General features: G+C 39.6%; 1 protein-coding gene across 4 annotated transcripts in view; it reads left to right on the top strand.

The window, feature by feature from the left end:
• The window catches only part of lrp2bp (LRP2 binding protein), a 35,060-nt gene that overhangs the window by 13,933 nt on the left and 7,837 nt on the right, over positions 1-13,290 (top strand). For all 4 annotated transcript variants that reach the window (XM_052020401.1, XM_052020403.1, XM_052020400.1 and 1 more), the window contains 4 exons: positions 6,422-6,535; positions 7,482-7,624; positions 7,706-7,811; positions 10,735-10,958. In XM_052020401.1, coding sequence (XP_051876361.1) covers positions 6,422-6,535; positions 7,482-7,624; positions 7,706-7,811; positions 10,735-10,958 — 587 coding nt within the window. The remainder of the gene's footprint in view (positions 1-6,421; positions 6,536-7,481; positions 7,625-7,705; positions 7,812-10,734; positions 10,959-13,290) is intronic.

The following is a 13,290-nucleotide window of genomic DNA, read 5'->3' as shown; positions in this document are numbered from 1 at the left end:
AGCCTTCCTTAGGCTGCACTTTCATGCACAAGGATCCCAAAGCTGTGTGTGCTGCAACTTTCTGCAATTTTTTTCATTTCTTTCTTCTAAAATGAACAATTTTACAAGTTCCAATATCTGCTTGCCAGCTTTTCCTCCACTTCCCTGACCTATCAATATATCTTCAAAAAATGTTTGTATTTCTCCTCAGAACTTGCCTTCCCACTGATTTTTGTGTCATTCACTACATTTGCTTCCTTGTTCAAAGTCTTTAACATATATTGTCAACATTTCTGGTCTGAGCACTGAACCCTGTGGTACCCCACTGGTCACAGGTTACTGACCTGAAAGTGACCCCCTTTTATTTACTCACTGCTTCTTTCCTACTAACCAAACTTCTATCTATGCCAGTATTGTTACTACCAACACCATGGGCTGCTGTGACTTAATCTTTTGTGAGGCACCTTGTTGAAAGCTGCCTGGAAGTCCAAATATGATACATCTACTGATTTTCCCCTTTGTCCACTTTAGCCAAGACTTCCTCCTAAAACTATAATAAATTTGTTAGATGTGATTTCCTTTTCATAGAGCCACGCTGACTCTGCTTGACTAGGTTAGGATTTTCCAAATGTGCTGCTATTACTTCCTTGATAATTGATTCTAACATTTTTCCAATGATATATGTTAGCTAATCAGCCTATAGTTATCCATGTCTGATAACTTCTCTTTTTGAATAGGAATGTCACATTTGCAATTTTTCAATCTCTGGCACTTCTTGAGAATCTAAGGATTCTTGGGAGATTGTAACTCTTTTTCATTATCTCAATAGCCACTTCTTTTAGGATACAAGGCATCTGGGCCAGGGGTCATCAGCCTTTAGCCCCCTCAGTTTGCCTAATATTAATTCTCTAGTGATGGTGGTGATATTTAATTCCTTCCCAGCATTATTCAGTATTAATAGCAAGTTCAAAGTATCTTCCACTGTAAAGATTGATGCAAAATATCTATTAACTCCTCTGCCATTTCCTTGTTGCCCAAATGTATTTGCCCAGCCTTATTCTGGAGGGAGCCAGTGTTCAATTGGGGCAGGCACAGTAGTGTAGCAGTTAGCATAATGCTTTACAGCGCCAGCGACCCGGGTTCAATTCCGGCCACTGTCTGCAAGGAGTTTGTAGCTTCTCCCCGTGTCTGCGTGGGTTTCCTCTGGGTGCTCCGGCTTCCTCCCACATTCCAAAGACGTACAGGTTAGGAAGATGTGGGCATGTTATGTTGGCGCCGGAAGCATGGCGACACTTGCGGGCTGGCCCCAGAACACTCTACACAAAAAAAGATGCATTTCACTGTGTGTTTCGATGTACGTGTGACTAATAAAGATATCTTATCTTAATTGGATCTCTTTTTATATTCTTTAAGTATAATTCTTTAATTCCTTGCCCATTTTTATATTCCTCCCTGGTTTGCTCTGGTAGTTCATTTTCCTTGTAAGGGGAATCAATATCTTCTGAGTTGAGATCATCTCTCATTATTATACTTCACTTATTATTAACAGTGGTTGCCCACAGCCTTTTTCTTCTTGTCTATCCCTTCTAGAAGTTAAATATCCCTGAATATTAAGTTCCCAGCATTGATTCCCTCACAGCTGATATTCACAATGAATGTCAGATTATACCTGTTCATCTCTATTGTGCTATTAGTTCATTTGTCTTGTTGTGAATGTTTTGTGCATTAAGCATTTGGGCTTGCTATTTTGTCATCCTTAATCATCTTGCCTATTTATTTGTACCGTGGCCATATTTGCCTCTCACTTTTATCTTCTCTGCCTTCTGCTTTTATACTCTTTGCTTTCATCCCCTCCCCTCCCCTCAGTCATCCTGCTTAAATTACCATCCCCCTTCCATTCTACTTTAAACCACCCCCAAAAGCATTAGCAAACGCAGTCCCAGTTTTGCCTGGGTGTAAGCTGTCCTGCTTGTTTAGGACCGGTTTCAGAATCCCAGCAGTTCTTCCCTCCCACACCTTCTCTCGAGCCATGCATTCATCTTGTCTATTGTCCTGATACTGGTATTCACTTACACGTGGCACTGGAGGTTACTACTCTGAGGTTCTGCTTTGTAATTTACTCTCCTAACTCCTTACATTCATCTTGCAGGACCTTATTCCCTGCAACTTGTCACTTTTTGAATCCTAATATTACCTCTTCAGTTCTGCATCCTGGCCCAGCAAATGGATGTTGGTTGCACTGATCTTTTTAACCATTTCCTGCCAGTTAATGCCAAGTATGCAATGCACATAAATTCCATTGCCCCCCCCCCCCCCACTCTACTAAATTCCCACATTCCGTATAGAGCTACACTCTGGTTGCACCTCAACTTCTGATGTCCTCACTTAGACTATATATATATCTTTGTAGCCTTTGTTTGTCCTCTTCACAACCTACTTTCCCACCTTTTATGACATAAAGCAAATTTAGCAAACATACCTCCAGTCCCTTCAACAAAGTCATTTATATAAATTATAAAAGGGTCAGATCTCAGCACCAATCCCTGTGGCACACCACTCACTTATTTGCTTACCAGAAAAAAGATCCATTTATGTCTACTCTAGCCAGTCAATCTTAGAAATCATAGAAACGTACAACACAGAAACAGGCCCTTATCACCCACCTCATCCATGCCAACCACGACGCCTATCTACTGTAATCCCATTTTCCCACATTAGTTCCATTTCCGTCTATGCCTTTCCTATTCACTTACCTGTCCAAGTGCCTTTTAAATGTTGTAATAGTATTGGCCTCAGCTACCACCCCTGGCAGCTCATTCCGAGTATCCACCACCCTCTTTGTGACAAACTTACCCTTAAGATCTTCTTTAAACTTCTCGCCACTCACCTGAAACCTGTGCCCTTTAGTTCTAAACTGCCCTTCTCTGGGAAAAGGATTCTGATTACCTATCCTGTCTGTGTCCCTCATAATTTTATAAACCTATGTTAGGTCACCCCTCAGACTCCATTGTTCCAATGAGAATAAACTCAGCCTATCCAATCTCTCCTTATAATTACAGTCCCCCATTCCAGGCAACATCTTGGTGAATCTTTCCTATACTCTCTCTATTGCTACCACATTCTTCCAGAACTGTGCACAGTATTACTTCTATAACACCAATAGTTACTGCTACACCATGAGCTTTTATGCAGCACCTTATAAAATGCCTTCTTGAAATCTTAGTATATCCGTAAGATTAAAATGATTTTAATGTGTCTTCTTGTATGCTCCCACTCATCACCATGAGCTTATTCTTCTGCCTTTCTCATTTCAAGTAGCCTAGAATTTGCAGCTGGATGTGCCTTAGCTGACAGATCTCCATAAACTGAAGAACAGACCTCAACACTCTGACAATAAAAGCCACTAGATCAGATACTGTGCTTCGTATGTAGTAGAGGGTGGTCAGTGGTAAGGCATATGCATGGTAAATCACCAGGCTAATTAGATTATAGCAAGGCCAAGAGAAAAAGGGTGAGGCCTTATTCCACATCTTTCCTTGAGGACTCATGTGAGGACTGTTGGAGCAGCATACAGATAAAAATTTGATGTGCATGCACATCAGATGGGTAAGAGAGTGCACATTGTTACTGTCTGAGAACCTGCACGTCGAGAAGCAAGTCTGAATCCAGTTCAAACCTCAAACAAGACTCTGCCTGGAGGCCATCTGTTACAGGATGGATGTACATACCAGTTTCATAGAGCCAGTACAGCATAGAAAAAAGCCATTTGGCCCCTGTCAGAAATTGTGAAGCCAACCACTTGCAATACTGACAGAAGTCTCCCAGTGCCCTGGGAATTCTGACTTCTACTGTCCAAGCTTAGGCTGCTGCCATCATGCTTCTGGATTCTACTGTTATAAAGGGCTTTGAGAATGTTACACCATTCCAGCAATATACCCTCCTGATTGCTGATGTTCCCTCCTGGGGCATACTAGGGTGCATGTTTGCTGTACTCCCTCAGGATGATGATCGGATTCATGCTGCCACTACTGTCACCATGATGTTGTTCTCAGTGTTGCCTGTCAAGCATCTGGCCCAGAGTACTCTGAGGGGGCCCATCTAGGTGCAGAGTTGCTTGCAACCGCCTCCACTGCAAGGAAGCAACTACCTGTTAGCTTGACTGCCATCAGTAAAGGAGTTCTAGTTCGAAACTATTAGGGTATATTGTTTTGAGATTAATCTGTTTTGGTATATGTTGCTTTCTTGTGGTTATGATTTGTGCTCAAAATGCTTAGTTGTTGTTGTCAGTTATTGAGAATCAGTAACATGGTAGCTATGTCTCAGTGAAGATTCAAATTTCTCTTCATGGGATGTGGGCATCGGTGAGAGGTCAGCATCTATTGCCACTGAAGTTGGTAAGGTGCTAACTTCCTAACCCTAGGGTGACACAGTGGTCCAACAGTTAGTGCTGCTGCCGTACAGCTCCAGCAATCCGGGTTTGTTCCTGACTTCAGATATTGTTGGTGCAGCGTTTGTCCATTCTCCCGGTGACTGCATGGGTTTCCTCTGGGTGCTCGTGTTTCACCCTATTGGCCCTAATTGGCTACACATTAATTGGCTACTGTAAATTTGCCCCTAGCATAGGTGGGTGGCAGGAATATTAGGGGAGTACATGAGAGAGATAGGGAAGTAGGGGAACAGGATTGATGAAAGTGCTCTGAAAGTTGGCATAGACTAATGGCTTGAATGGCTGCCTCCTACATTTTAAGAAATAAGGGAAAAGTATTACCTGCCACATTGCTGGTGATGAAGGGACTTGTGCTGTGCTGTTCATTTGGAAAGCCCAACATAGTGAAGAAAACAAGAACATTAAATGGGACATGGAATAAAGCTTGCACATGTTATAGCCCCAAGCAACAGGCCTCATCTGCAGTCCATCATTTTAGTTGGTGGCAGTGCAGCTGAGAAAGCACTTCTTCATATAAAGGGTATATAGAAACAAACATTTGAATTAGAAGCAGGAGTAGGCTAATCGACCCTCAAGTTTGTTCCACCACTTAATGCACTCGTGGCTGATCTGAATGAAATGTCAACCCCGCACTTCTGTTTATCCTAAGGCCATTGTGTTCCTCTTCAAAAGCACACACACACCACACACACACACACACACACACACACACACACACACATTTCTGATCAGGTTTCACACAGAGATTGAGGCAGTTAGCTTTGATGATAGGATTGTGGTTTTGTGACTGAAAATGAACAACGTGCCTGCCTGCGGTTTTCATTAAATGGCTTTATCCAGTGAAATGGGCTTTGATTAGGAGATAACAACTATGAATCATCATTTTCACTGCTGTTACATACTCAATAATACTCTGGAGCAAAAACTAGTAGGAAAAAATGTTGTGACAGATATTTGACCGAGAAAATAATTAGGTATAATATTAATGTGAAGGGCACTGTTTGTTTACATACAATTTTGTAAATTTTAAAGAATGTCTATGCAAATATTGTGGCATAAATTCTGCACAATGTTTTCATAAAGCAGTCTAATCAGGCAGAAAGTGATAAGACCAACATGAAATTATTATTTATCTGCTGCATAAAATATTTCCCAATTGAAATTTGGCCTCTCACGCTTGCTATGCCATTCAGTAAGTTCGAGTGCTGTGATTGTTGGCCTCAATTGCACTTTTCTACTTGATACCCATAATATTTGATTCCCCTAATGTCTACCAATCCAGGCTTTAAAACATCTAAAATAACTCAGCACCCCAGTAGTCTGGGGGTAAAGAATTCAAATTCACATAACTTTGAGAGAAGAGATTCCTTCTCATTCCCTGTTTTAAATAGGCAGCCTATTATCCTAAGAATCTACCCCCTAATTCCAGAATCCCCCACTAGAGGAAAAATCTTCTAAGCATCTGCCTTCTCAAGTTCTGTTTAGATCTTTTGTATGTATTTCAGCAAATTATTTCTCAGTCTTCAGATGGTACAGGTCCAATTAATCATAGATACGCAATATTTGCATAGTGTAGTGATACTCTGGCTGTGGCTCTTTGAGACCTCTTTAAGATCTCTAATTTCTGTATTAGGAAATTGTAATACAGAAATTAGAGATTAGGAATATCTGTAACTTTATATCCTAACTGTATTAGGAAGATTGTTAATTCCTAAATATTTAAGTATAATTCCTTTATACTAAAGTACTTTAAAATAAATGTAGAGATGTATGAATGTAAAAGGAAATATTTTAATTTTCAAATAATTTGGTCTGAGATTCTTGGAACCAATTAGCTGAGAGCACAGGTGTTAGTATACAGTGAAATTTCAATTCCTTCTACAAGTATGGTAACTGTATATCTTACAATATTAATAGATCAACATGTTATCATATTCAAGAACAAAATTAAGAATTCTCTTACTTGGCATATTGACTTTATTTGTGTGCCTCTAGGGATGCTATGAAGCAGCTCTGGAAGAGTTTAACAAAATTAAAGATAAAGACTTCCAAGCCCTTTATCAGCTGGGTGTGATGTATTACGATGGCCTTGGCACCAAGCAGGATCCTGTAAGTAGAAAAGCACTTACTGTCCGAGAGCATGTTGAACCCCATCCTTGTATGTCAGTAAATGACAAACAGAATACATTCAGCATACATAGTTGTTGGTGATTCAAACGCCAACCAAATGAAATTCAGTGATGTGCTCAATTTGTCACAATAAGCACTACGAAGTCAAACTCTTGGTTCCCAGGCCCTTAAGATATTTATAATCTGAAAAGGTTGAAAATTGAGGGTTACAGGTGCATTACATTGTGGTTATTGAACATCTTGCAGCACTGGTGATGAGAGAGTAGGTACATAGAGTGACATTTCTAGAAGGTTGCAAGTAAATGCAGACCATTCAATTGTGAACATGTTTTGGACAATGTTTTGAGGGGCAGCATGAGTCAGCATTCAGAATGGACAATCCTTTAAGGGGTGGTTGTGACTACGTGTTTTTGAAGTAACAAGGAATGTTGATGAGGTTAGAGCATTTTTATATAGAATGTTAAAATACATCCAATTAGGGCAGTGAGCGTGTTTCACATTGCCCTTCCCAGCTGAATCTCACAGACTGAATCCAATTTACCATTTACATTTATTTCAATTTGACTGAGATTAATGTGTCCTAAAATCCACCAATTAGATCATAATGCAAAGAATACCTCTTCCCAAACATCTGCACCTACAAACTATGAACAGGCAAGCCAGTACATAGAAAATATAGAAGTATGAACAAATTAGTTGTCTTCAGTTGGTAGCATCTGAGTCTTGGTAATTCAGCCTTTGAAAAACAAAGTGACATACTGCTTCTGGGTCAAAGTTTGGACACCACTTGCATAGGGTTTTTGTATCTTAAACCTGTCACAAAAGCTCCAGAACAAAGTAAGGGAAAATTTAAGTACTTTCTTTCAAACCAACAACCTTCCTGTATTCTTACAAGATCCAATTACATGATTTTTTTTTCTTCCAGTCTCTAGGTGTGGAATATATGAACAGAATTGTAAACACTGATGACCTGAAAGCAAGCCACTTGAAATTTGCTGCATATTACAACTTGGGCATTGCTTCCTTTGAAGGATTTGGAATCCAACAGTCTGATTCAGAAGCAGAAAGGTAAACAAGGTGTTCTTTTCTTAACAACAATTTGATTCCCCATGTTCCAATGCATGTTTTAATTTGTTTTCCTTTGTACAGATTGTGGCTTCTTGCTGCAGATGATGGGAACCCAAAAGCGAGTATAAAAGCCCAAACTACTCTGGGAATGTTCTATAGCAGACCAGAGTCTCAGAATTTGCCAAAGGTAAGAAAAAGGTGTTGTGATCCCTGTATTTAATGTGAATTATATATTGGATTAATAATTATGAATTAAATAATTATACTACTGAGTTTAAAGATGTTTGAAAAGATATTTGCAATGATGTACAACCAACAACTATCTGGTGACAAACAGTTGCAATATAGACTTCATGTATATAAATGTAGTTTCCATCGACAGAAACTATTGTATTCTCTTCCTGTTGGGTGTTGATGATTCCTGCCAGAGATTTCATTGCTATGTGGGAAATGTTTTTATTACAATTGCTTCACATCAGGTCATTTAGCACTCAATGGTTTGTGCATTGCATTCTAGTACAGGCGATCCCCATGCTATCGAGGGGTTTTGTTCCTAGAAAGCAGTCCATAATCGCAATTTTCCGTGATGTGTACCCTCATTTCCCTTTAAATTCTATGATATAAGCGGAGATGCATTCCTATGGGGTGCTTTTCTCTTGTATTAAGCAATTTTTATTGGTGATGTCAAAGTCACCCCCCCCCCCACTGTTATCTAACAGCTGAGCCCAACATTATACTCGGTGGGGTGGGGATGGGCTGGCAGATGGTGGGGTTGACAAAGCTAATGGATTAGGAAAGGGGTAAGGAATTGGTAATATCAGGGAAAGGGATGGGATTTGAGAATTGGGGTTCATGGGAGAAAGGTAGTGTGGAAGGAGTTCAGCGGAGTAAGCGTGGTAACTTAGTGGAAGTGAAGGCCAAGGGAGCCAGTGTAAGAGATGGCCATGGCTACTGCAGCTCCCCATGATTCAGTATGTCAGAGAAGATGCCTCACAGCTGAAGAGCACAGCAGTGAGATATCTGTTCACATGTCCTTGGACTGGAGAGGAGGTGGTAAAGGAGGGAGGTGACTGCCAACCCAGTTGACGCTGTGATGTCATATCCAAATCATATTGCCCACAGTATTGAGTGACTAAAATTAAAATTTGACAAAATTTATTGTTTCTTTTGCATTTTGTGTTTAATTTTTTTTCCACATAAATTCCGCAAGAGCAAGTTTTATTCTGAATCTTAAATTTTTGGGTAGTGACTTGTGAATTCCATGTGGGTGAATTTCTGTTACCCGAACTGCCATAACACAGGGTTCACCTGTACTATGTATCCTCCACTAGTCTTTTAAACTAGGCTCTCAGCATTTCCACAAGCCACAAACCATGCCTTTTTACATCCATGTTGTGAAACCATATATTTTCATGCACCCCATGATTCCATTCTTACTTTGCTTTCCCCACCTATCTCCAGTAAATTCTTACCCCAATTCTTTCCTTTTTCTACCTTTCTAATGCTTAAAACCACACAACCTAAACTCGCCAAACTTCCTCCTTCACCAGTCGCACATTAACAAAATCCAATCTGGCACAATCAACGTTATGAAAAAATCTGATCTAGACATTGTGCTGTAATTGTTAAATATTGATATTTTCTATTAATACACATAAATGCAAATATTTTTATTTAACACAAGTAATAATGGTTACACACAGCATCAGAAAAAAAAGTATTTATGGGTTTGTGTACAAACTATTCTTATTTCCATGAATGGAATATTGTGGTCAGGATGTCCATGATTTTCTGATGTATGAATTACATAAAATTACGAAGGAGTTTTAGAACAGAAGCCTATACTGACCTTTATACCCTACATGACCCTCCTTTCATCCTAAATACCTATTTGCATTGTAGCCCTGTATTTCTTTTCATTGCTTCCTCAATATATACCAACAGCTTTCACTTATATAGTGTCTTTAATATGATAAAAGATGCCAAGTTTCTTTCAGACAGGTAAGGTAATATCAAAGAAGATGATCAAAAACGTGGTCAAAAAGACGTGTTATATGAAATGTCTTAAGGGAGGAGAGCCATGGCAAGGTTGGAAATGTTTCATGTGGGAATTCCAGTGATTGCGGCTTTGACAGCTGAAGGCAGAGCTGCCAGTAATGAGACAAATTAAACTGGGGTTACACAAAGAGGCCAGAATTGGGAGAATGTAAAATTCTTGGTAGGATGCTCCCTTTCATTTTGTAGTCATTTTTATTCCGTTCTGATTTTTGGTTCCTGACTCCACTTCTGATATGGGCTATAAGCCTCTTGTATATTTTAACAAAGGCCTTCTGAAAATCTACTGCTTTCCCCTACTTATTGGACATTGAAAATATTCACTAATATTGATTAAATATGACAGTCCTTTTAGAAATCCTATGCTATTTTATAATTCTCTACAAATGTTAACTTTTTATTTGATCTAGGTCCATGGGAACAAGCAGATGCTGATTCTGTCATTAAATAAGATCAGGGCCAGTCTGTGACCTTATCTACTTTTTAACTAATGCCTTTGGTACATTTCTTTATTAATCAATGAACAAAGTGATCTTTCAGCACCGAATTGGCTATTAATCAACCTATAGCTCCCCGTGTAAGTTGCATCTTCCATTTTGAAGACCGGAATTACACTGACTGCTGTTAGTCATATGGCACTAATTCTTTTTTCTATTTAATTTCTGTAAATGGATTATGACATCTCTATTAATATTTCCATATATTTTTAGTCTAGTAATGAATATGATGACAGCTTGGTGAGATAAAATTTCATGCAGCAAAATGTAAAGTGATTCATTTTTATAATTAATCTGATAAGCGGCATCATAAACCAACCGGTGCATTTTCAAAGAGATTTGGGAACAGAATGATGTGGGAGTTTCTGATTTACTCACATTTGTATGCAGTGCATAAACTTGAATGGCTTTTATGTGTTTGCTCCACCAGTCACAGTTGACTGTTTCCTCACAGCAGATAAAATTTGATTCTGTTTCAGCCTCCTGTTGTGGAATATTTGCTTTATTCCAACATCCTAATAATTGTATATATAACTCTTACATGCTTCCTTTTTCTAGGCATTCTTTTGGCATTCAGAAGCCTGTGGCAATGGAAGTCTAGAGTCTCAAGGTGCATTGGGCTTACTGTACCTCACCGGACAGGGTATCCGTAAGGACATACAATCAGCTTGTGAATGCCTGAAGGAGGCATCAAGCAGAGGCAACGTTTATGCTCAGGGTCACTTAGCTGCTTACCTGTATAGTCGTAAACTGTACAATAGTGCTGCTGAACTTGCATACAGGTAATAAGAACTGTTGACTCGTATTTTGTCAACACAACCGTACAAAAATGTAATTGTGCCTGGGAAGAGCTGAACTGTCCCTTGAATATGCCAGAAGCAACTGTACTGGCAAAAACGGTTCAAATTGTTGACCTGGAATTTTATATGAATCATGCAGTACGTATGCAGTACTCTTTTTATTGGCACATTCTCCACGTTACCAAGTAGGTTTACTCACACCATTAATAAGGCAGAAGAAAAGTCCTGGGTGCCTGATGTTGAACCTCTGCCAATGCTCTTCCACTGCCTGATGTTGAACCTCTGCCAATGCTCTTCCACAGCTGGTCATTGTTATTTCCTTCTGTTTTAAATAGGCTGCTTAATGTATTCACAGTAACAACCTAATTCTCCATTTGAATTCCATCGATTCATTTAAAATAAATAGTTACTGATCTCTTTCAAATGGCAGAAGTAACATTAATGTAAATATGTTGGCTGGCAGGCTTGAACGTAGCATGCATCTAAAGAATTTCAAGAGATCTGTAGTTTATGATTTTCTTACTCAGGAGTTGGATACTTCAAGATATTTATATCCATTCAGTATTTTATTCATAAATTGAATTTATTAAGAAATAACAGTTGTAAACAGTTCAGTCCTTCTTGATCTGTCATTGAATCATGCTGATCTTCTGCCTCAACTTGAACAGGTACATGGATAGAAAATATTTAAAGGGACATGGGCAAATGAGACCATCAGAGATGGGAATCTTGGTCCGCATGGACCAGTTGGGCCAAAGGGCCTGTTTCAGTACTGTATGACTATCACACACACCTTCTCATCCTTTCCCCATATCCCTTAATTCCCTCAATTACTAATTAAATCTGACTCAAGGCCACATTAAGAACAAGATAGAGATCTTAAACAGTGTCTTAAAAGAGAGAAATATGGAGAGAAAGGTGAAGAGGTTCAGAGAGGGAATATGACATTTAATCCCTCAGCAACTGAAGGCACAAACACCAGTGGTGAAGCTGTTAAATTCAGAAATCACTAAGAAAGCGGAATTGGAGATCCACAGATATCTCAGAGGGTTATAAGGCTTCTGGAGATTAGAGTTAATGATAGGCAGGGATATGAGGGATGGGAAAACAACAGTAAGAATTTTAAAACTGAGTGGTTAGTTATCCTGGAAGTTAGTGTAGGTGAGGGAGGAGGAGGATGATGGGCAAACAGGACATAGTATGTGCTAAGGTGGGTACAGCAGTGTTTTGGATGACCTTGGATTTACAAGCAAGGGAGACCAGACAGAAATGCACTTGAATAATAAAGACTAGTGAAAACAAAGGCAAGAATGCGGATTTTGCAGATGGGTAGAGGCAGGAGACATTACCGTTAGAAATTGATGACCTTAGTGATAACATGAATTGAAACTCACCTCAAGGTCAAATATGACACCAAAAAAATGTTTTTATTTCCATTTTAGATAGATGACATGAAGAGGGATGGAGTTGGTGTTTTGAGAAAGGATGTCAAGAAATTGTTTTTTTCCCCCATTTTTGGTGCACCAAATCTGTATTGCATTTAGCACTAACACCTATTTGATCTCTCAAATACATTAGAGACAGTGTTACAATGATTTACACCCAGAAAAATGTACTAAAATGGTACCCTTGAAGTTCACAAAGGGGCTGGGCTTAATTGAGTGCATCTTCTAATTTTGTTGCACAGAAGGAGATTGACCCTTAAAGGCCTAGGCAGCAGCAATCACACAGAATGTTTGCCATGGAGAAGAGAGATCGTGATCACCTAGGATTAGCAAAAGATACCAGCTTTCTCATCGAAATGAGAGTCGGTGGGGGGGCCAGGAAACCCATTAGACCTACAATAGGAAGTGCCTGTCAGGAGGTGGCTCCAGCTGTCTCTGATAGGTTTGAAAATCCCTGGTCACTTGAGCAGTACACATTTGAGGGTGAACTACATACTGCTGTTAAACAGCTGTTCTGAGCCATTTCAGTAAATGGATCAGGGATTCACTCATTACTGTGTAAGAATCAGACAAATGTCCTGCAAAGGATGATGGTAGGGATTTGTATTACTCCCTGTGATACCGAAGGAGGCCATTCCACCCACTGGGCATATTCTGGCCTCCAGCAGAGTAAATCCCATCCGCCCCACTCCACCTCTCAGTTCTCTACACCCCTGCCATTTATTCTCCCTCACATGCCTAACGTTTCCCTTTGATTTGTTTTGCCACTTACTTGCATTGAAGTATAATTTATAGTAGCCGAACAATGTGTCAGCGTGTTTTTAGGATGTTGGAGGAAACAAGCACCCAACAGAAACTCAGATACTCAT

The sequence above is a fragment of the Pristis pectinata genome, chromosome 7, assembly GCF_009764475.1.
Source record: "Pristis pectinata isolate sPriPec2 chromosome 7, sPriPec2.1.pri, whole genome shotgun sequence".
In the NCBI taxonomy this organism is placed as follows: domain Eukaryota; kingdom Metazoa; phylum Chordata; class Chondrichthyes; order Rhinopristiformes; family Pristidae; genus Pristis; species Pristis pectinata.
Note: the sequence above shows the minus strand (reverse complement) of the source record. Positions and strands in the feature narration are given on the sequence as shown.